Consider the following 21,062-nt stretch of genomic DNA (forward strand, 5'->3'; position numbering starts at 1 on the left):
TGGCACTGAGGCTCCCCAATGCGTCGTCCCTGTGTCTCTGGCCGCGTGCAGTGATAGTGCAGTTTACAGTAGCTTAAGCTGGTATGTCAACATGAGCTGTGTCGTGATGTTATCGCCGACGCTCCGGCAGGATGTTTACGTTCGACTCGTTAACCTCCAAGGTCATTTAAAGCGACAGTGTGTAACTTTTGGCTGTTTTGAAAGTTGTGTACTTCCTGTGTCATGTAAAAAAAAAAAGGTCTTGAAAACATACCGATACAGACACAACGAAACAATACTGATGCCACCAGAAAGTGTCGTAAAATGTTGTAATGTCACAGAAAGCAAAAACAACATGGTGCGACGAACAAGATTTAGGTTCCCCCTTGTGGCACTTTGAAATAAATCACTAGGACTGAATAGACAGCATTTTAAAGCCTCTTATTCACCTTCATCGACTCATTGTTAGAGCTCTTAATCATGATTATTGTCCCATCTCTATTTCTAAGTTTCAGTAGATACTGCTAGGGCTGCAGCTAGGATTATTTTCATGATCCACAAATCTGTCGGTTGTTTTCTCGATTCATCGAGGAATCGTTTGGTCCAGAAAAAGCAGATCAGCGTTCCTCAAACCAAAAAGAGATTCAGTTTTCATGATTTTCTGTGTTACATGGAACAAAGGAACCAGAAACCTATGCACATTAAGAAATCTGACAAATTAGAAAACTTGTTTCTTCAAAACTGGCTTTTTCTGTCATCACAGAGAGTTAAAGGTCATATTATCTGATCCCTGTGACCCTCTGCTCCTCCAGGCTCATCTCTCCTCCAGCAGACCGACGGAGACGGACACACCGCGCTGGATCTGGTCTCCTCGCCAAGTCAGAGGGAGGAGCTTCTTCACTGCGCACAGGTCGGCGACACGGCCGCCGAGGTCTGGAACCTCCCGCTCCTGGAGGCCGGATCCACTCTGCTGGCCCACTTGATTTTCTCCTACCAGCAGGAGAGGGGCCTCCCGGGCCGCACGCACAAGCCCTGCGACGGGGCCCGCAGTCTGGGCCACAGGCTGGTCAAAGCCCTGGAGACCCACTCCTACCAAACCGTGACGTCGGGCTGGACGGACCAGCGGGCAGTGAGGCTGACGGAGGACGTAGAGACTCTGTTGGAGCTCAGCAGAGGGATGTACCTGGGTCAGGTGTCCCAGGCTGTGAGAGAGTGCACAGGACAGAACTCACAGTTCCTCATGGAGATTCTGGAGCATCTGAAGTGTCGGGCGCAGACGCTAGTTGATGGTTTCTGATTCCAAACACACACAGTACGCTAACATCATGTGAGATGTCCCTCGTCACATTTGTACCGCACTAATAGAAGTCATGATCGTTCATTTCTTTAGTTTGTTTAAACTCTTCTGTACATTTGTTCACGTTTTGTTTCAACGTTTCAAGATTAAATTATTTTTCCACATGTTGCTAGGTGTTATTTATAGTAAATAAATATGTTTGTTCACACTTTAGCAGTTTGATTTATTTTCAGTAATTTAGAGGAAAATGGCCGCTGCAAATTTGGGCAGAGAGTTGTTGAAGTGGAGGGACTTTAAAAATAAACGTTATCCTGGATTCAGATACTGAGCCACTTCCTGAAGCTGACCACAGGTGAAGTGAAGCAATGAGACCTGTGTGTTAGGGTAAGTGGAGTTAAATCCTGCCTCATATTAGAGGATTTTCAAATCTCACCACAGACGCAACAAACTGTCACAGACTTTCAACGTTTTAATCCCGAGAAAGCACAGACGACGCGATCCAGTCCAGACGCAGAACCACGTACTTTCACTGATTTTTGGGAGGAGATTCCAGGGATTTGGGATCTCACAGAAACATAGAAACAGAAATGTCGGCAGCGCCGGGTTAGCTCTCCGTTTGGTTGCGATACGTCTTGCAGGAAACAATAAACAACAAGCTTCACATTCATCCTCATCGGATCATTTGGCGAGATTATCTGCTCAAATCAGAAGGCCCCCACTGGAAATCTGGCCACTCCTCTAGTGTGGGGTGGTCTAAAGATCTGAACCTGAATTGTGTGTCTAGTTGCCCTTTAATGTTGTACATAAGTCTCCTATTTTAACCAGTGTTTGCTTTAAAAAAGAAAGAAACACTTGAATTGAATCCACACACTGAAGATGATAAAAAATATTTAATCTTGTTTTGGTTTGATTTTTTTTCTCTTTTTCATTTCAAAATAAGCAACATACATCAGACGCATTTCATCTGTCAAATTAGAAATATACATTTCACCTCTCTTTCTCTGACCTATACACGTCTCACCTCCTACAGTGTTTCCTCTCCTGAAATGTCATTGGTCACATACATAAAAAATATGTCACAGGCAGGCAACATTTGCAGGCAGAAGAAGAAAACAAAACGATTTGAGACAGATTTTTAGAAAATGAGGCAGGCATACACCTACTTTACAACATTATCACCAGACCATCAACAGGCATACAGTATAAAACACAACCATAAATTATTATAGTCATTAGCTATGTACAGTTATCATTTAAAAAATAGTCTCATTTCAATGTGGTGCAAATAAAAGTGCTGTTTTTTTTGTTGTTGTTGTTGTTTTTTTTTTTTAACCCTTTGCAGCTGTCAATCTCTTACATTCTTTGTGTTATTTTTACTCAACAAACAAATAAAACAAGAAGAAAAAACACTTTGGTTTTAGTTGCAAACCAAATAATAAATGACCCAAAAATAAACAGCATTTGGATGCAGTACCACACAATAGTCACAACAATTTGCTGTAAAATAACTACATACAGTAGGAGACGCATACATATCACGTATTCACACGGTCCCTTCAGGCATTATAAAAAGACATCCTTCAAGAACCACCGCGTGTGTTTGTTGAGGAAGCTATAATCAGTCTGCGACGCCGCTCTGGGGGGGGGGACAGTCTGTTATTGTCTTTCAAGTGGATTCCTCAACACAACAAAGCAAAATCAATGGCCCTCTGGAGTGACAGATCCAAGCCTGTTGATATTTAAGCATGGAGATGGATGGGTGAGGAGGGAGCCAGCGAGCGGGAGAGGTGACGGCGAGCAGACAGGCCGGGGCACGAGGATGACAAAATGGCAGAGAGAGAGAGCCGGAGTCGCTGCTAAGGGGGTTTCAGAGTGATAAAGACAGACAGGGAGACAAAACGGGAGGACGGACACAAAAAAAAGAAGAAAAAAATGGGGGGTAAAAGGGAAGGAGAAGATGAAAAGGGTGGAGGGATCAGTGGGATGAGAGGAGACCTCCTCAAATGTAGCATGAGCTGTGATCTTTCAACAGATGCTCAACGAGAAGCCCAGGAGACCGTTCCCTTCAGACAGGGTCGCAACCTCGCTCACTGACGAACGAGGGGACCGCGGTGAGAGCAAACGCAGAGATGCATGATGGGAAGAAGGATCTGAAATAGCACACACACACACACACAGACACCCTCATCCCTGACATCTCAGGCCTAAGTCCCCTCAGAGCCTCATCTTGTCACACAACGACTTGCTGCTCATCTCGCTGACGGCACTTTCCACCAGCACACTGACTAACAGCTGGCACTTCTGCCACACACACACACACACACACACACACAAACACACGACTGAATCTACACATCAATCTACAGCTGGAGGGGACAAACTACTGCAACACACACCGACACTGAGAAAAGCAACACGTCTTTGATGGCATAAACATGTACACGCAAACGCTTATGCACAGTTCACACGTTACAGTACGAGCCTGTGTGTGTGTGTGTGTGTGTGTGTGCGTGTGTAGCGGCAGATCAAAGTTGAGCTGTGGGCACAGGAGGTGGGGCAGATGGAGAGGGCAGCCAGCCTGGGGCACAGCATCACACACAGAGCATCACACACAGCATGTTAGTGTGTGCTGTATCTGCGTGTGTTCATGCTTCTGGGTGTGTGTGTGTGTGTGGCTGCCCAGACACACACACACACACACACACACACACGGGGACTTGAGAGGGAGGTAGACCAGCCTTTCAAACCAGATTAGGGGCTGCGGCTGCCTAAAGGCCTGTCTGCCTGCCGACACTCTGCATAGACCGGGTGACGTCTATATTATCTGAGCAACAGCCTCCTGACAGACTGAGAACATGGAACTCTGGTTCTGACGTGTTATTAAGCAGTTAAGTTATTGGCGAATTCACGAGCGATACGCTACGCTCACCGGCCACTTTATTAGGTACAGAGGACGACTCATAGGACAACTGTGGTGTTTAGGGTCCAGCGCCGAGTGTCTGTTTTCCTTTGAGAACCATTTAAGGATTCAGTAATTCATCTATTCTAAGAAATACCTTCTAAGTGGTTGGTGTGCTTTGGTTTTTTTGTTTTTCACTTTAAAGCTACAGTGCGTAACTTCTGGCGATTATGATCCTGCCTCTATACAGAAACAATGAAACATTTGTTTCATCTGAGAAGAGGCCGTCAAACATCACAGTCAAACCTGACTGAGGGAGCGTTTGTGTGTGTACACCAGCAGTGCAGGGGCGGGCGGGGACACATTTACGTCATCAAAACTAGCCAAAAACAAACAAACACAGAGAATCGCGTGGAGCTGACAGAGACGAATGAATGTGTGACTATAACAGACAATTGTATTCAAAAGTTACGCACTTCTGTTTTCCTAAACTAACTTAACTTGAGTTCACTCCACGCAGGTTCACATTGCAAGGTTGTTTGCATGTGCAGTCAATGAGACGAGAGCATGTGCCGGTGCAGGAGGTCGAGGACCGGGAGGCAGCGAGGAAACCGAGCAGCTGCAGCAGCAGCAGCAGCAGCAGCTTCAATAAAATGGAAGACTGTCGCAGACCCAACAGACTCACAGGAGCTACTTCTTCATCCTCTCCTGCTGGACTAAAGGCAAACAGGGAGATACAGTGACTCTCTAACAGTCAGGTTTGGCTGCTTAAATGCTTACTTCTGTACATTTGGATCTCGGCAACACAATGCACAGATGTCATTAAAAAAAAAAAAAAATCACAGATTGCCCATTTATTTAAAAAAACAAACCAAAAGATAATCTGGCTATTGTTTAAACGCAGTGAGATACCAGCACGAGTCGTCAGCTTGTCGGTCCAGTGTTTGTTTGTTTGTTTGTTTGATTAAAAGGACGTATCTGGAGGCTACCACCATAATTGCTAATCAACTTGGCAGGCTGAGTTAAGTGTGGGCCATCCAAATTACTGCCAGTGAACATAACATCATTACTACATCCAAGAGGGGGGGAAAACAAACGATACTTCAATACAAAAAACAATTACAAAATATAAACACGGTACCAAAATCATTTGATAACTTCAGTCTGAGGAGGTTGTTTGTGGGGTAATCATGTGACATACTAGTAATAAGGCTTGTACTTGGATGGACATGGACGTGTCTTTGGGCACGGCGAGTACACATGTTCAAACTCATCGTGTGACACTTGAACAGACAAAGAGTTCACCGAGCTGTCAGAGTGATGGAGAGAGGAAACGAGGGGATAAAAAGGTCACTACGGCCATCGCTCCCGCTCGCCTTTAAAAATCAATCAAAAGCATCGCGGGCGATCGTAACTCAGGCGACTGCGCCGCCGCGTTCTTGTACAAAAGTTACACAGCAGGAAACTCGACTGTACACCGGGAGTTATTACAGACAGGGTGAAGTGGAGGAAAACAGGAAATAACAAAAGGAAGGACAGTTGCGTGGAGCTGGTCCAGAGCCGCCGCCTTCCTCTGCTCCTCGGTTGTCCAGTAATAGACGGAGAGAAGAAAAGTGGAGAAGAGAGGAGTCGGTGGGCGGACAAAGTCATCTACCCGGGGTTGTTTTTCTTCCTTTTATTTGGACTGGGACTGGGATCCAGTTTCAGCTCTTGGTACTGCACCTGTTAAAACACACAGAAATACACACAGAAGCACGCACGTCGCATTACAAGCGCACGCGCACACACACACACACACACACACACACACCACCCAGTCAGGTGGAAAGAGCAAAGGATGCTTGAATAGCACAGGAACCCTCCAGAGGCTCTCTGAGTCCAGCTGTGTGGAACAGTGGCCTAAGGGAAGGGATTACACACTGATTACAACACACACACACACACACACACACACACAGACAATCCATACACACTGTTCAAAGCATGGAATACACTTGTGCACACACACACACACACACACACACACACACACTTCCACAGATGTGGAACCGTGGCCTACGGGAAGGGATCTCACAAACAAACAGAGAACAGGGCAAGGGCTCATGGGAAAGCTTGGAGAGACAACAGAGTCATCTCAGCATGGCAAGATGGTGAGGAGAGAAAGGGCAAAGAAATGAGAAGGAGGGGAAAAACATTACTGTAACCCTTTGAAAACCAAAGTCTGTGCTCGGCTCATAGACTGTACCTTTAAATAAATGGACGCCGTCTCACGCTTATAAAACAATAAAAATACCAATATGAGGTTCAAGACGGAAGTTCACACTTGACACTTGCAACCAGGCACCTGTGGGACGACACCAGCTGTCAATCACACTGGTGTCCACTGCTTTAGTCAAAATGGACATTATGTTCTGTCAGGGAAAACATCAAATTTCATAAATCAAAATGTTCCATTCAATTGCATTAAAACAAAGTTTTTCGCAAATTAGGGAAAAAATGTCAAAAAAATAAACCTGAACCCAAACATGCTGCAGTCATTTGCCTGCAGATTATTGTGTTATTTATCCTTAAGGGGGAACTGATTCTGACTCGACATGATTGATTGGTGAGTGGAGTCGAGAAAGAAACAGCTCTTCAAGTGAGGGACACTCGGATGCAACGGCATCACAGTGGCTGAGCGTCAACAACCAGGAACTGTCATTCTGCAGTCTCTCCCTTTCAGATGTACACACACGCGTGTGTACGCACGCACAAAAACACTCGCTAGCCGAGACAGATTCAAGACACTGACAAGCACTAGCCACTGAATCAGAATACTAATAGAGGAAGACGAAAAAACAGTCACAGCACCAAAGAGCCAGTATTGTCTGTGGGATCCCTCCAAGGCTTGTGTACTGTAGGCTACTCTGTCTGCCTGACTGAGTGACATCCTCTCTGATTCTCCAGGCAGACAACAAACTGACGTCAATATGGTTCCTCTGTTCTGCCTCATGGTGGGTCTCTGTCTGCCGTGGACTGAGAACGGCAGCGTGTCTCAGCGCTGGCTGGGAACGAGCCTTCATCATCCATCTTCCGGCAGTTTCGCGCTGTCGCTTCAGCGTCGCCTTCCAGTGTTATCTGCCTGCACTGTACAAAAGTGAGGTGCATATACTTTACATACGAGTCCCAGCAAAATCGGTGTGTACACACACACACACACAAACACCACACTATACCAATCCACTGAGGCTGTCACTTTTGCCAAAAAAAAAAAATGCCAACGACTCACTTGGGTGGAGCTAACAGCTAAAGCACTATTTGAACAGGATTTACAATCGATTCACACACCGCTGCCATCTCCTGTCGTCGTGTGTTATGACGTTGCTTCACAAAACTGCACCAGGGATTAGCCTACTGGTTGACTTTATTAGCATCTTATTAGCCACATAGCCTCGTCTTCCAACATGACGAGGTGCTTACATAAGCACTTACCTAAAGCAATCAGAAGACCCGTGTCTCTGTGCTTTCAACGTTCTTTTGGTTCGCTACGATGTAGAATAGGTCACTTTTTCCAAAAATCATGTTAGCAGGATACAGCTAACATGATGATGCAACTTTTATAGTTACTCTTACTATTAGCCACATCTGGTCGATCAGCGTAAGATGCCTTCCCCTCCGTCGCCTCGATCAAGTGGCGCTAGCAGCTAAGCTAACAGATGAGTCAGCAGATTTAGTCAGGTCTTTGCTGTCTATGGTGCGAAGCCTGAAATACTTCCACATGCTGCATTTCAGATGCTCAGGAAGACGGTTTTACTTGCTCGTATCCTCCGTCCTCCACAGCAAAACAACATAAAAACATCACTGTCTTATTTTTCCCGATGGATTCAAAGTGGATCCAAGGCCAAGCAGCACTCACAGCACCCTCTGCTGGACCATGCAGTAATGACTTCAAACAGTCTGATGTGCGTCTACACTGTTTATTTTGAACTTCAACAGGTTTTTTAAAAGGTTTAAAAAGTAACAGCTTGCTTTTCTGATATTTAGCTTTCAGAGGATTTGCCTGTGTCCTCCATTTTCATTGACTCTAAGAGGATCCAAAGCCAAGCTGCACTTAGAGTGCCCTCTGCTGGACCAAGTGGCGCTTGATGCGCTTGTAGGCTGTATAGTTTTAACTTGAATGGATTTTTTAAGGCTTGAATTTGAACTTTACCCCCAAACTCAAATGGATGTCGAAATTTCGGATGACAAAAAATTTTTGCCTCTGCTGCTCTGACTCACAGCAGTGGTCACCAGTGTCCTGTTAAGGCGTTTACATGGTGGTTTGGCCGACATGTGCTGCTCTCTACGCCTCACTAGGCAGCCAGACTGATCTGATCCCTCACTGTCCACAAGGCAAACTAACATCCTACCAAACAGCTGTACAAATACAACCGGTTTGTTGGATACAGTGACATGAGGGGAGCGGGGGACGGTTCTGAGAGGTGACAAAGACGGAGGCAGTCCAGGTGAAGAAAACACGGGAGGGGAGAAGTGATGGGAGGGCGAGCGGAACAAGATACAAATCGAGGATGATGAAGGGCGGAAGGGCAGAGAGCGGGACGGACTAACAAAAGAAACAGGAGTGAAAACATGGAGAGTGAGGAGGAGACTGGGTGAGACTGTGGACACTCGGGCGATGACAGATACTTTTCTCATGTGGGTGTGGATCCTTTTATAGACCTGCCAACTAAAGCAGACAACAGAACAAAAACCCAGGGGACGGAGACGGGTTTATATGACCCCATCTGTGTGTGGGAATGTGCGTACGTGTGTGCACGCTGTGGTAGTTTCGTCCAGGGGCCATGACAGTCCTGGCAGAGCGCCCACATCGGCTGCAATCAATGACAGTGGTGCACTCATGAAAGGAATATGCGAGCGAACGGCTGAATGATTTAATTCACTCGTGAGCAAAGTAGCAAACAGCACATCTGAACGTGTCGCGCAGGAACACGGACATAATAAAACGTCATCCTCAATCAGTGTTTTGCTTCAAGCTCCCGCGGATCCAAAAGTAGGACGGGATTTGTGCGCGATCGCAGGGGCTGTTTGTGGTCCCATTATACGGCCAAACGCCTACAGCATGCAAGCGAAAAGAGAAAAAAAAAATCAAATATAAATCGGCAATTCAATTCAGTGCTATGACATTCCTGTCCAAAACAAAACTCTTTGTTTGTGCAGACACACAAAGAAAAGTTTGCATGTCAGTGGCTTTTTGTTTCTCATGAAGAAGAGCGAAGGGGATTGACAAAAAGAAAAGGGTGCGGGGGGAGGGAGGGGGGAGAAAAAATACAATATCTCAATCAAACAGGAGTTTCTCTGTGAAGAGCTGCCAGCCAGGAGAAATGGGGCTTATGCCTCACAAGTTTATTTCCACCTTATAGGTGACAGGCCTGCCTGATGCTATACCCTTGGCTCCCTCCTAACCTCACCTACACACACACACACACACACAGTGTAGACAACAAGAGCTAGTTAGAGTCAAAAGTAGGGGAGAAAGTGAGACGTTGGCAAAATAAAAGAAAGTGGAATTGGGTGGAAGTAAGAAAGTGAGGTAATGCGGCGAGCATATAAGCAATTTGGTACACGAGCTGCGAGCTGAAAGGGAACATCAGCAGGAAAAAGGCAGTGGGTAAAGACCCAGCGCTGCTCAAAGGCTGCTCCACCCTCGCTCCTCTCCTCTCCTCTCCCAAATGTTGACAGTACAAGTGCAAAACAGGCTTTGAAGTGTTCTCTGCTGAAGGGGCGCCATGTATCATGCACCGCGCTTCGTTTAACGGCGTTATCCACACACAGCATCCCGGGACCACCTCCTCCTCCTCCTCCTCCTCCTCCCTCGCTCGCTCCCTCACAATGAACCTTTGACAGTGTTTTGATGATGCAGGTGTGGGCAGACACACAGAGTGAAACCAGGGTGGGTGACAGTGAGCAAAGAAGACAAACAGACGAGTAAATAAATGAAGTGGAGAAAAAAGGAAAGGCAAGTAATGATACTTTGTTATCCCGAGCGCAGAAACTCAGCAGGTTTCATCTCGTGTGACGCCTAACGGAGCATAAGGGTGATTAAATGTTTCCAGGGAAACACTACTGTGTACAGTTCAGACGGTGCCGATCGGAGGATTCAGCACTAATGTCTATTGTTGGGGAAGAAAAGGCATGTCAAGGTGACAAAAAAAAAAAAAAAGGAGGGGAAAAAATTAGAAGGTAAGGAAAGTTTCTGTCTGTTAGCTGCTGTGGCACGACACTCTGAATAGTGACTAATTGGCCAGTTTCAGTAAAATGTTTAAATTTGTTGCCAAAGTCGGGGGAAGGACAGAGTAAAGGAGAGAGACACCTCTGGTAGATGTGAGTAATGGCGTCTGGCAGTGTTTCAACCTTTAACTACCCTGCCTTTGACCTTTGAGTGCCCGGTGAGGTTTCATCCCCAACATAAATGTTGTCTAAAAATATTAACCCAACTCCCCGCCGTTCATTAGACGCTAAATTGGAATTCATGCTTATTTTTGTACTGGGGGCTTGATCCAGCTCCTTTACACCAATCATAAAGGGCCACTTGGCATGCTAATTGCCTTGGCCCTATTTATGCACTCCGTAGCTCACACGGCTAATGGTGTCGTAAAACATACTATTGCGCTGACACCTCCCAAACGCCAAGTAGGGAACACTTAGCACTATAAAGGTGCTCAGCTTGGCCTCGTTTTAGAGGACATGAAGGATTCCTTGATAATAACGATAAAGATAGCTTACACTGGTCAAACATCCAAACCAGACACTGGAAACTGTTTCCCAGACGAGAGACGCGGTGACTCCTTCGCTCACACATGCACTTCACACCCTGCCCTTGACACTGCTGCTCACACAGGGACGTAATGATTTAAGTAAACGGTTCACATTGTTGCAGCTTGTATGAACCAGTGGGGGATTTAGTTTTAAAGTGTGTCTGACAGAACTGTTACGGGCAGTGTTTTTAAAGAGCTGGGTTTAAAGCTGCATTACGTAACACGTGGTGATACTCAATTCTGCCTCTGGTCTGCATGAACAGAAACAGTGGAACATTACTTTCTGAAAACAGACGCTGTCATGCAATACTATCAGACCTGACCAAGGGAGTCTTTAATTCATTTATAGCAGCACAACATGAGGGAGGCAGATGTATGAACACAGCACACAGGATAACTTCCTGTGTGCTGGAGCAGAAATATCACCAGGTTGTCATGGGATTAAAATCCCCCTGTACTGAGAAACTGAGTCATATAGAGCCGATAGCCTTAATCCACATTATCTGAACTCAAAGTTATGCACTTGATCTAAAACAATGTACATTCCTCTTCCCGTGTGATTTATGAGACGCGACTTTGCTAAACACAAAGTTTCTTTTATGTAATCTGGATTCTATAAACAGCAGAGTGATGACGTGAGTGATGAGAAGCTGCGTCTGAAAGCTGTTGCTGCACAGGTTCACGCGTGATGATGGACCGTGGACCAGCACGGTTGCCCTTTGTATATAAAGTCATTAGAACCTCATCAGTCCTGGCTGCACTGAAGCACCTGCAAATGATGCGGAACAGTAGCCTGACACACCTCCAACCCACCTTAAAGCTGTGTGTGTGTGTGTGTGTGTGTGTGTGTGTGTGTCAGGTCACACCGGGGCCCTAAAATAGCACTTCATTAATTATCCAGGGTGTCAGACCTAGTAGGCCCCTCTGCACCACTGCCAGTGGGTGCCATGGGCACCTGCCCCTCAGGGGTTGCTCCATTTGGACCCTGACACCCCCTCCATAGAGCCTCAAGGGCTCAATCCCCACGGACAGCTTTGACCCAGCAAGGCAGGGGCAGGCAATGAGGTGAAGCCACCACCGGAGGCAGCGGCGGGTCGCCGTGTAGATCAGAACGTTCCGGTCTGTTTTTAGCAAATGACAGCAGAGCAGAAAACTAACCATTGGAGTCAAATCGGGCAGTGATTAGCAAAGTTTCAGTTCTTTATCAGGCAGCGAACAAGTGAATCGAAGCGTTACCTACAGTATTTTATTAATATAAATTAGACTACATAATTAAAACTAGTTATCTCTGGCAATCAGTCAACTCCACCTGCGATATATGTCCCTTCGTTTTTACTCCATTCTCCATTTCCACCCTCACAAATGTCTATTCTTACCCTTCTCCCCGGGTCTTGTCACCCACACTCTGCACTGAGCCTCCAAACTGTCAGTAAAACCTGGCAACAATTACCATTCCACCAGCTGCAGCAATAACCGTTACAGTAGCACTTAAAGTCTTACTTATACAGTAGGCACAACTCCAGCAGCACGGGCACCAGACCAGAGCAGCATGTCTGCCCCCACCTTCCCTCGCCAGCAGGCCCTCATTAGGGGCCTTGTAAAGACCTCGTACCTGCCGGGTCTGGGCCTCAACACCACTCAGCTCCTCCAGGCTCCAGGTGTGTAAGGTGGCTGCACTTTACCAGAGGGGACAGCTTGGGCTCATTTAAGCCAGTGGCTACCTGCCTTGTGCCGACTGCTTGAGCAGGCCCCAGAAACTGTAAAACGGTATGGGGTAGAAAACTGGAAGGGGTGGGGTGGGGGGTGGGGGCAGAACACGAGGGGCTGGCAGTGGTGTGTAGAGGAGCAAGGATTATGACCCTGTAAAGATGAAAGAAGTTGCAGGCAACAAGCGATCAAAGAGGAAGTGTGTTAGCCCTGATGTGGCAGGGGGGACTGGACCGGCGTGGCCTCGGGTCGTTCGGCCTCAGCCCGCATGTGTGCTTGTGCACTCGTGTACGTGTGAATTGAACTCGGCTCAGCGGGGCTTAGCGGCCACAGCGGACACCATCGGGCCTGGATAACCCCACGACTTTCACAAGCTGCTGCTTAATTGCAGTTTAAACTGCACTTTGTCCCGAGCAGCACAGCATGCTACACACATGCACCTACGCGGTGATATTTCACCCAAACTAAGCATCTGTAATCAGAGTCAGCCACTCTGAGTTCATCCGATTCCACAGTTAGTGTGGACGCAGAAACCGCATGGGGCTGACTAACTGTTGGTTTACACTCTGTTCAAATTACTAGCAAAGCTGGAAAACAGCAAGTGTGTGTGAGTGTTTGGAGTCAATCAGCCTACTCACTGTGCATTTAACTCGCTTGACCTTGTTATACGACAAAGCTGTAGCCATGTATTTGGACACTAGAGCTGCAACGAACGATCATTTTGCTCCGTAAAAAGCTGAAAATGTGGAAATGATGATGTTTTGTTTGGTCCAAACCAAAATGATTCCAGAAAACATTCACGATTAATTACATAATCGATGAATAATCGACTAAACGTTTCAGCCTGAAAACTGAAGTGGATGTCGCAGCTTTTAAGAGCAAAAAAAAAGACTTTAAAACTACTATTCTATGTGGATAAAACTTTGGATCAACATGAATAAACCCTGATAAAATACAAGCGTGAAGAGCCAGCGTTTGAGGAGGAAAGAGAAAAAGATAGCGGTGAAACAAAAAGGAGCCCTGACCCTTGACCCCATCTGGATCCGACTGATGTGTCGTCAACAATGAAAAACAGGGCGAAGATAAGGTGGAAAGTTCACCCACCACTTGTACATCTGACGGGACTCTGGACAGAAAGTCTAGCAGCTCGTTGTTGTCTATGGTGTAAGGGTCTCGCAGCTTCTTGGTGAATTTATTCACGCCTGCAGAGAGAGAGAGACAGACAGAGAGACAGACAGACACAGAGAGAGAGAAAACAGTGGGTGCAGATGGAAAAGAGTTACAGGCAAAGACAGGTGGACATTAGCACAGATTGTATGTCAGACAAAAATATACACATTTCCACTCTACTCTGTTTTTGTTTAAAAAACATTTGGCTCCACATGCACCTGCCACCATCCTACCCAAGCTTTAATGAATTTGAAATACTTTGTCAGGGTTGAGCCAAAACAGCCATTACATAATAAGATTGTGAATATATACAAGTAAACTAATGAAATAGCACTAATAATAATCTTTACATTTGGCACTACATCCAAGGACTAGAGACTTGTTGCCGATTCAACCAGGATTTGGAAGCTCTCTTAAAAATTGTCGTCTCTGGATGTGTTTACAAAGAGTCTGACCAGCGAGGGCATTTAAACATTTATATAGTACATGTTTAACGTAGTGTCTAATAAAATTTAGCAGTTTGAACGTAGCCTAGATACACAAAAGAAAACATGGAACACACAAATACCTATGTGGCAGATCTCAGATGCAAAAAAACGTATTGTAAAGAAACATTTGCCCTACATCCACGCTACTCTTTTCTGTTGAAATAAAAGGAAGGAGCATGAATTCTGCTATGACGGCGACCTTTAAAAACAATTACCCACCTTCTTATTGGCCACAATTCAAACAGTTGTGAACATAAAACATCTTTCATTTTCAAGTCTGACAAGTCTTGAAACTTTGTCTCCAAAGAAATGTTCATGTGTGGCTCTAATCTTCTTCCGTATATTCAGAAAATGCCATTTTAAACCAAAGTATGTTATGTAATGTAATGTAATAGCTTGGATGTATCTTAGATCCAAAAGAGCAACATGGAACACAGAAATGTATTCTCATGAATTAACATTATTTGACATCAGCTCACCCCAGGCCAACACAATGTATCGCAGCGGGATGAAGTAGATGGCGATGGTGGCCACTCCGAGAGCCACGATGGCCAGCCAACTTAAGAAAGGCACAGTCCAGTTAAATGTGCTGTGAAGAGAGACGTGAGAGTGGGCCTGTTTAAGTTAGGCGATAACAATGAGTGCATTTTTCATCAGTAACAAGCTGCAACACAAACTCCTCACACCTCCCAGAAATGCACAGAAGCAAATAAGTTTACTCAAAGTTTTACAGGTCAGCATTGTTGGGTGGAAATGGGCAATGACTCAGAGGGGAAATGCGCTCCAGCTTTACAGAAAGCACAGGTCACAGCTATTTTAGTTTTGTTTTACAATAGAAAATTAAAAAAAAACAAAAGAATCCGTGGACTTAGGACGGCCTTTAATCAAAACCCAGTCCCCTGTTTTTCATTAGCTTCAGATGTACTGCAGTAGCAATGTGTCTTTAATCAAGGATGCACATGATTTAGGTGATAGATCATGTGGTGTTATGTGAGATGCAACCTTGGAACTCATTGGCTCTGATGGCTGCTGACAAATTAGCCTCTGGGGGCAACTTTGTGACTTTAGTGCTTTGCACATTAACAGTGACGCCATAAATGGCTCAAAAGTGGGAATAATTGTGAGATTCATTTCAATGCAGCCTTTCTATTCACCAGACCAGACAAAATGACATCACGGTAAGAAACAGTTGACGTCAGCATCTAGTGATGATTAGCTGGTGCTTAGATATTTTCATTAAGAAGAAGAAGAAGAAGAAGAAGAAGAAACACATGGATGCAGCCAAAGCTCAAGAAGCTTTAGGACACATGTAAGGTTATCTGTTAGTTTGTAACAAAGTCCCAGCTGTGCACATTTGCTTATTTAAATGTCACATACTAAATGGTTAGATGTGAACCTTTAAAAAAGAAATCCTTGGTCTGATAAAAATAAACGTCACAATATAACTCAGTGACATACAGATGAAGTAGATAGTGGTTGGAAAAATGTTTGTTCTTAAACAACGTCCTGACATCAGTATGACATTTCATACAATTCATGCTACTGCTGGTATGAACAACACTATTATATTGTAAGAATATTACGACTTATTGTCTTTACAATATTTCATACAACTGGTATACATCTGCTCCAAGTCTCTCTCTTCCGTCTCTGGCCCCTTGTCCTTTTTTCAGCTCCCCCTTCTTCCCCTCTGTCCCCCACAACAGGTCATTCACCACAACCGGCCCAGGCACATTTATTAACCTTGTTCTGCCAGAGATTTCTTCCTGTTTAAAGGTTGTGTTTTTCATCTCGACCGGGTGTTGGGTCTCTCTTCTATAATACTGTGAGGTCTCTGCCTCACTCTGTAAAGAACCCTTGGATAATGTGATGATTTGTTTGTGTTAGTGTCTCCGGGTTGGGGTGTCACACTGGCAGAGTTTCCCTGACAGCTAGCGCTGACTTATTCTCACTTAAGATGGCAAAGGGGAAGTGGGGCAACCTGGCATTGTGAGGGGAAAACACTGGGATGTGCGGAGCAAAGCGGAGCGGTGCGGGCCCGGTGCCGAGGAGCAAGCTTACGACTCACTTCTTTATCCTCTCGCCATAGGAGGCCACTTCATCCAGTGCATTCTGCACGCTGATGCACACGTCCTGAATGGCGTAAAGCTTGTTCATGAAGCCCTTTCTCTCCGAGTCCTGCGAGAGGACAGATAGAGGTGTAAGCGAGGGACACCAAAAGCAAAAGGGGGGGTGGGAAGGGAAGAGAAGAAAAGGGAGGAAGAGGGATGCAGAAGAAAGACGAGTCTCGACAAAGGCGTCTTTGGGAAAAACAATACATTTTAAATAGCGTCAAAGATTTGAAGTGGGAAGCCAAATCACCGGATATCCTGCGTGAACTGACGGAGTGCTTTTATTCCAGGCAGTAATATAAAGAGATATAAAGTCAGCAGAACAAATCAAAAAAATGTTTTTTTCACCTCACTAAAGCTCACACAGGGAAATTTGAATATGTGGAATCCAGAGGCAGAATTAAACTGAAAGCTGAATAGATGCATCAATCCTTAGCCTCTCTGTCTGTGTCTCTCTGCTGCCAAGACAGCAAAGAGGAACGGCTGTAGAGCCCTCTTTTGTTCTGTTGGCTGGCACCGTGTGATGATGTCACCAGTCGTGACATCATCATCATCCTCCTTATTAACTCTGTCACCCGCCAGGCAGGAGCAGCTCTTCCTTTTCAACTTCTGATGGTTGAGAACCCGAGAACACTGTGTGGCGTGAGGGGCAAAAACCACAAACTAGACAGGCAGTAGACTGTAAATCTCCCTCCACCGTCTGAGACAATGTGACACTTTAAAGAAGTCATGCAACAGTCAACAAGCTGCCCACTGTCCGTCTGTCTGACCGACGGGCGGGGACAGGATGAATGTGGACAGAATGAGGTGATGGGGGAGTGATGTAGACCTGGTGGCTGAGTGAGGACATCAACACGCAGACTGGTTGTGCCCGTTTGTGATTGGTGGTCATGCTCGGGAGGAGAAAAAAAAGCCATAACATACAGTGTGTCCACTGTCCAGTGGTACTATCACTGTAAGACAGTTTAAAATATGGCAGTAGGAAGTGAAATATTTTATAAGAAAATCAAGTTCAAGCACAAAATCACATCAGCGACGTATTCTCTCCCTGACTGAACGGATATGCTCCTTCCTTACGTTGCTGACTCATGACTTAAAGGCACGTTGTCTCAGGTATTTATTGTATTAAGCTATAAAATGTGAGCACCACAGACCGAGGAAACATGTTCATTTAGAATATCTTCACTGATGGAGGGGGCGGCCCATAGCCAAGTGGAAAGGGAACTTGGGCTTGTGACAAAAGGGTTGCCTGTTCGAGTCACCGCCAGGTCAAGGGCTGCGTTACCCCTGAGCAAGGTACCCAATCCCCATTGCTCATTGTTAATTGGACATTCTAAATTGACCACAGCCACAGGGGGGGCCACATCTAGTGCCGGTCCCAAGCCTGGATAAATGGGAGGGTTGCATCAGAAAGAGCATCCAGCATGAATAACTTCACTGATAACAAAAAAGGTACTAATATTTCAGTCTCCTGTTTTGTCTTGATGCGCCCCCTACCAACTTTGCCAAATAATGCAGCTCATAGCACATTGTCACCCAGGTTACCAAACGACAGATGGATCAGAAATACTTAATGTTACCAAACCTTAAAAAAGCCACACAACCCCTCTCAAAAAGAGGAGGATTCAGAGGAGGCGTCAGCCAAGTTATAGCTCTCTCTCCTTCTTACACGTTGTCTTTTAAAGAGTATAATCTGTAAAACATCCATCCATTGTCTACCTCTTCATCCTGCACATGAGGGTTGTCTATTGTTGCTTAAATATTCTCTAATCATGTCATAATTAGATGCTGTCGCGACTCTGCTGACTCTCGGAGCAGACACACTTTCACCGACACGCAGAAATGAGCCAAATGTTCTGTGGCAACAATGCTCGACAATGTTTTGACTTTGGATAAAAGCACTTATTTTATATCTACCATCATACCCTAGAATCTGGACCCAATGGTTCTCAATCGGTGGTACATGTATCACCAGTGGTACACAAGCTTCCTCTGGTGGTACTTGTAGGCAAATCAGAAATACTGTTCTGGAGCTGTCCCCTTATCTCTCGCTCCATCTTAATCTAACTTCTCTATACCAGTGTGTGAAGTATGTATGTGAGGAAGAGGAGGATGACGAGAGTATTGGGAATATATCTGCCTCGTGTAAAAAGTCTGTAGTTTGAGAGTTCAATATTTTCTCAAGTGGTACTTGATATAAAAAAAAGTTTGAAAACCACTATTTGTGTCTAGATTTATGCTTAAAGTCTTTATGAAGCTGTTTGATTAAATCCAGAGAAATACAAAAAGTTAAAACACAACTAGGAAGAGTTAAAGAGAAACCTCAGGATGATGGTAAAACCATGCTTGGTCATCAACAGTGCTTTTCTTTTGACAGAGAAAATAACATGTGCAGTATAAATGTGGCTGGGTTATTGATGAAGGAGGGAAACAGGAGAAATAAAAACTCAGACTAATCCTTGTCATTGTAACCAAAGAAGACAGTAAAGGAATCGAAAACCTGAAACCTCCAGGACCTCGGAGGATATCACCCCTCCGCCGCCTCCCCTCCTCCTCACCACAACCCTCCCACTGAGTCCCAATCCACCAGCTTCTTTTTTGCTCTCCATCCCAGATCAGATAATATGAGAAATGAACCGTGGAGCAGTCGTGGCGACCACATGGCCTCCCCAGCAAAACCACACAAGACAAATAGATATAATTAGGCAGAGTCCCTGGGTTATTTTTCTTCGCAAATATTTTACAAGACTCCCTTTCTTTCTTCCTCCATCTCGCCTTTCCTTTAGAGTCCATCTGTTTTGCATTGCCCCGCTCAAACAAATCTCAGAACGCAGGGTTCATTGTGCTGGGTCAGGCCGAGCCGAGCCGGGCCGGGCCGGGTCATTTTATTTTTGGACTCAGGGGAAAGTGTTTGAGGGCCAGGGGAGTGGTGTGAGAGAGCAGGCGGGGGTGGAGAGGATAAGTCAGAGGTCGTCGGAGTATAAACCATTGCCACATGCCCCTCGGACTGTGGTCTGACTCCTATTTCCTGTCTTCAAACAGGACTCTGGGAGGCGGGAGGTAGCAATAACACAGAGGGCCACGGAGAGCCTTGTTTTCCCAGCTTCCCCGCACACTGTGCACATATGGAGCCAGGCAACCTGTTCTTATAATGCAACCTAATATGCACAAAACACACACACCCTACAGCTATTAGATAAGGTTGATGTGCACACCTGGTCTTGCTGTGTGACTCCACAAACAATATTTCATCCTGACACACATTAGACAGTGAGGGCCTTTGACTTTTACAAGCACTTCCTTTCACAGTGAACAAATTTGTTGTGGACTGTAACGTCACCGCTGATTGATGGACCTGATGCAGAAATATGAGGAAAGGAAAAAAAAAAACAAAAAACAGGGCATTCACGCTCGTGACAGGCACTTTCATTAGTCACTGCCTGCACAAGCAGGGGCGGCCCAAGCCTTTATGGGGCCCTGGGAAGAATTAGATTTTGGGGGGGCCCCTTCCACCACCTGTGCATGACTATTGATACATATGTAACACTATGATTTGATTAGATTTATAGTCACTTTTGTTTTTAAACATAAAATAGTTGGTATTCAAAGTGAAGCACTAATGGCACATTTCCACTACATCATCCCGCCTCGCCTCAGCACGGCACAGCTCGACTAAAGAGTCGTTTTCGGTGTAACTGAATCATTACAATCACTTCAGTTGCTCTACAGTTCGGCATTGTTTGGTTTGATTCTTGCGTCGGACGTCTTGCTCATGACTCTTCCAGTGACGGCAATTAAACAAGTAAAACCAGTTTAATGACCTTGGTTTTTAAAACTTAGAGCAGATGTGCAAATGTGCACTAAATGAGCAAATCTTCAACTGCAAAATAAAACCAAATTACTCAACACTATCTAGATATATAAATGTTTTTGGGGGCTGCCTCATTCACTTATGCCTTATAGGCCGACTCCGCTCACAAGGCTAATCAACAAAAAGAGAAAGTTTTTGCAGCAGACATTTTAAAGCGTTAAGCTTTAAATAATTAAAATGAAGAGAATGCAGCACAGTCTGCTGATTTACTTAAAGGTCCAGTGTGTAGCATTAAAGGAAAGTTAATTGCAGGAAATTGAACGTATCATCCATATGTTATCACCCAGATATTTATTGGTTTGTTTGTACAATTTTCAAATTTTAAGATGCAATAAAAACACAAGTAGTATTGATATTAAATGACTCGTCACCATTGCTTATTTCACAAGAGCAGATTTACACGTCCTTTAAGAAAACTGTATCCTATCATTAATCCTGTAAAGTAAAGGCAGAGCTCAGTTTGCTCGTGCTTTCTGTGGTTTGTTGACAAACGTGTATGCGTTAACCATGATCCCATGTTAGGTTTTATTATGAGAACATGCATGTTTTGTTTTGGGGTTTTTTGGGTCCGGACCGACTTCCAGTCCCACCCAGAACCAGGAACTGAGTGTTTACAGGAGCCTGGAGGCCTGTGTGTCCAGCTGTCTCTCTGTGTGTCTGTCAGGGAAACTAAGTGGGTTTGTTTGGAGACCTGAAGGCGAGGCTAATAAAGTTAAATCGCTAAGGCCTCTCTCTCTCTTTGACTT

General features: G+C 45.2%; 2 protein-coding genes across 12 annotated transcripts in view; one reads left to right on the forward strand and one right to left on the reverse strand.

Moving 5' to 3' along the window:
- slf1 (SMC5-SMC6 complex localization factor 1) overlaps positions 1 to 1,465 on the forward strand; it is a 32,197-nt gene extending 30,732 nt beyond the window's left edge. The window contains 1 exon segment of the mRNA XM_044025856.1: positions 792 to 1,465. Coding sequence (XP_043881791.1) covers positions 792 to 1,276 — 485 coding nt within the window. The 3' untranslated portion in view covers positions 1,277 to 1,465.
- A 1,117-nt stretch (positions 1,466 to 2,582) lies between these two features.
- Positions 2,583 to 21,062, reverse strand: part of mctp1a (multiple C2 domains, transmembrane 1a) — a 172,217-nt gene continuing 153,737 nt past the window's right edge. For 9 of the 11 annotated variants that reach the window (XM_044025870.1, XM_044025865.1, XM_044025862.1 and 6 more), the window contains 4 exons: positions 16,403 to 16,512; positions 14,814 to 14,923; positions 13,781 to 13,878; positions 2,583 to 5,897 (listed from right to left, as the gene is read on the reverse strand). In XM_044025870.1, the coding sequence (XP_043881805.1) occupies positions 5,826 to 5,897; positions 13,781 to 13,878; positions 14,814 to 14,923; positions 16,403 to 16,512 (390 nt within the window). In that variant the 3' untranslated portion in view covers positions 2,583 to 5,825. Of the gene's footprint in view, positions 5,898 to 13,780; positions 13,879 to 14,808; positions 14,924 to 16,402; positions 16,513 to 21,062 lie in introns of those variants that run through there. The other 2 variants (XM_044025868.1, XM_044025866.1) reach the window with 1 other exon arrangement.

The sequence above is a fragment of the Solea senegalensis genome, linkage group LG5 (genome assembly GCF_019176455.1).
Source record: "Solea senegalensis isolate Sse05_10M linkage group LG5, IFAPA_SoseM_1, whole genome shotgun sequence".
Lineage (NCBI taxonomy): Eukaryota > Metazoa > Chordata > Actinopteri > Pleuronectiformes > Soleidae > Solea > Solea senegalensis.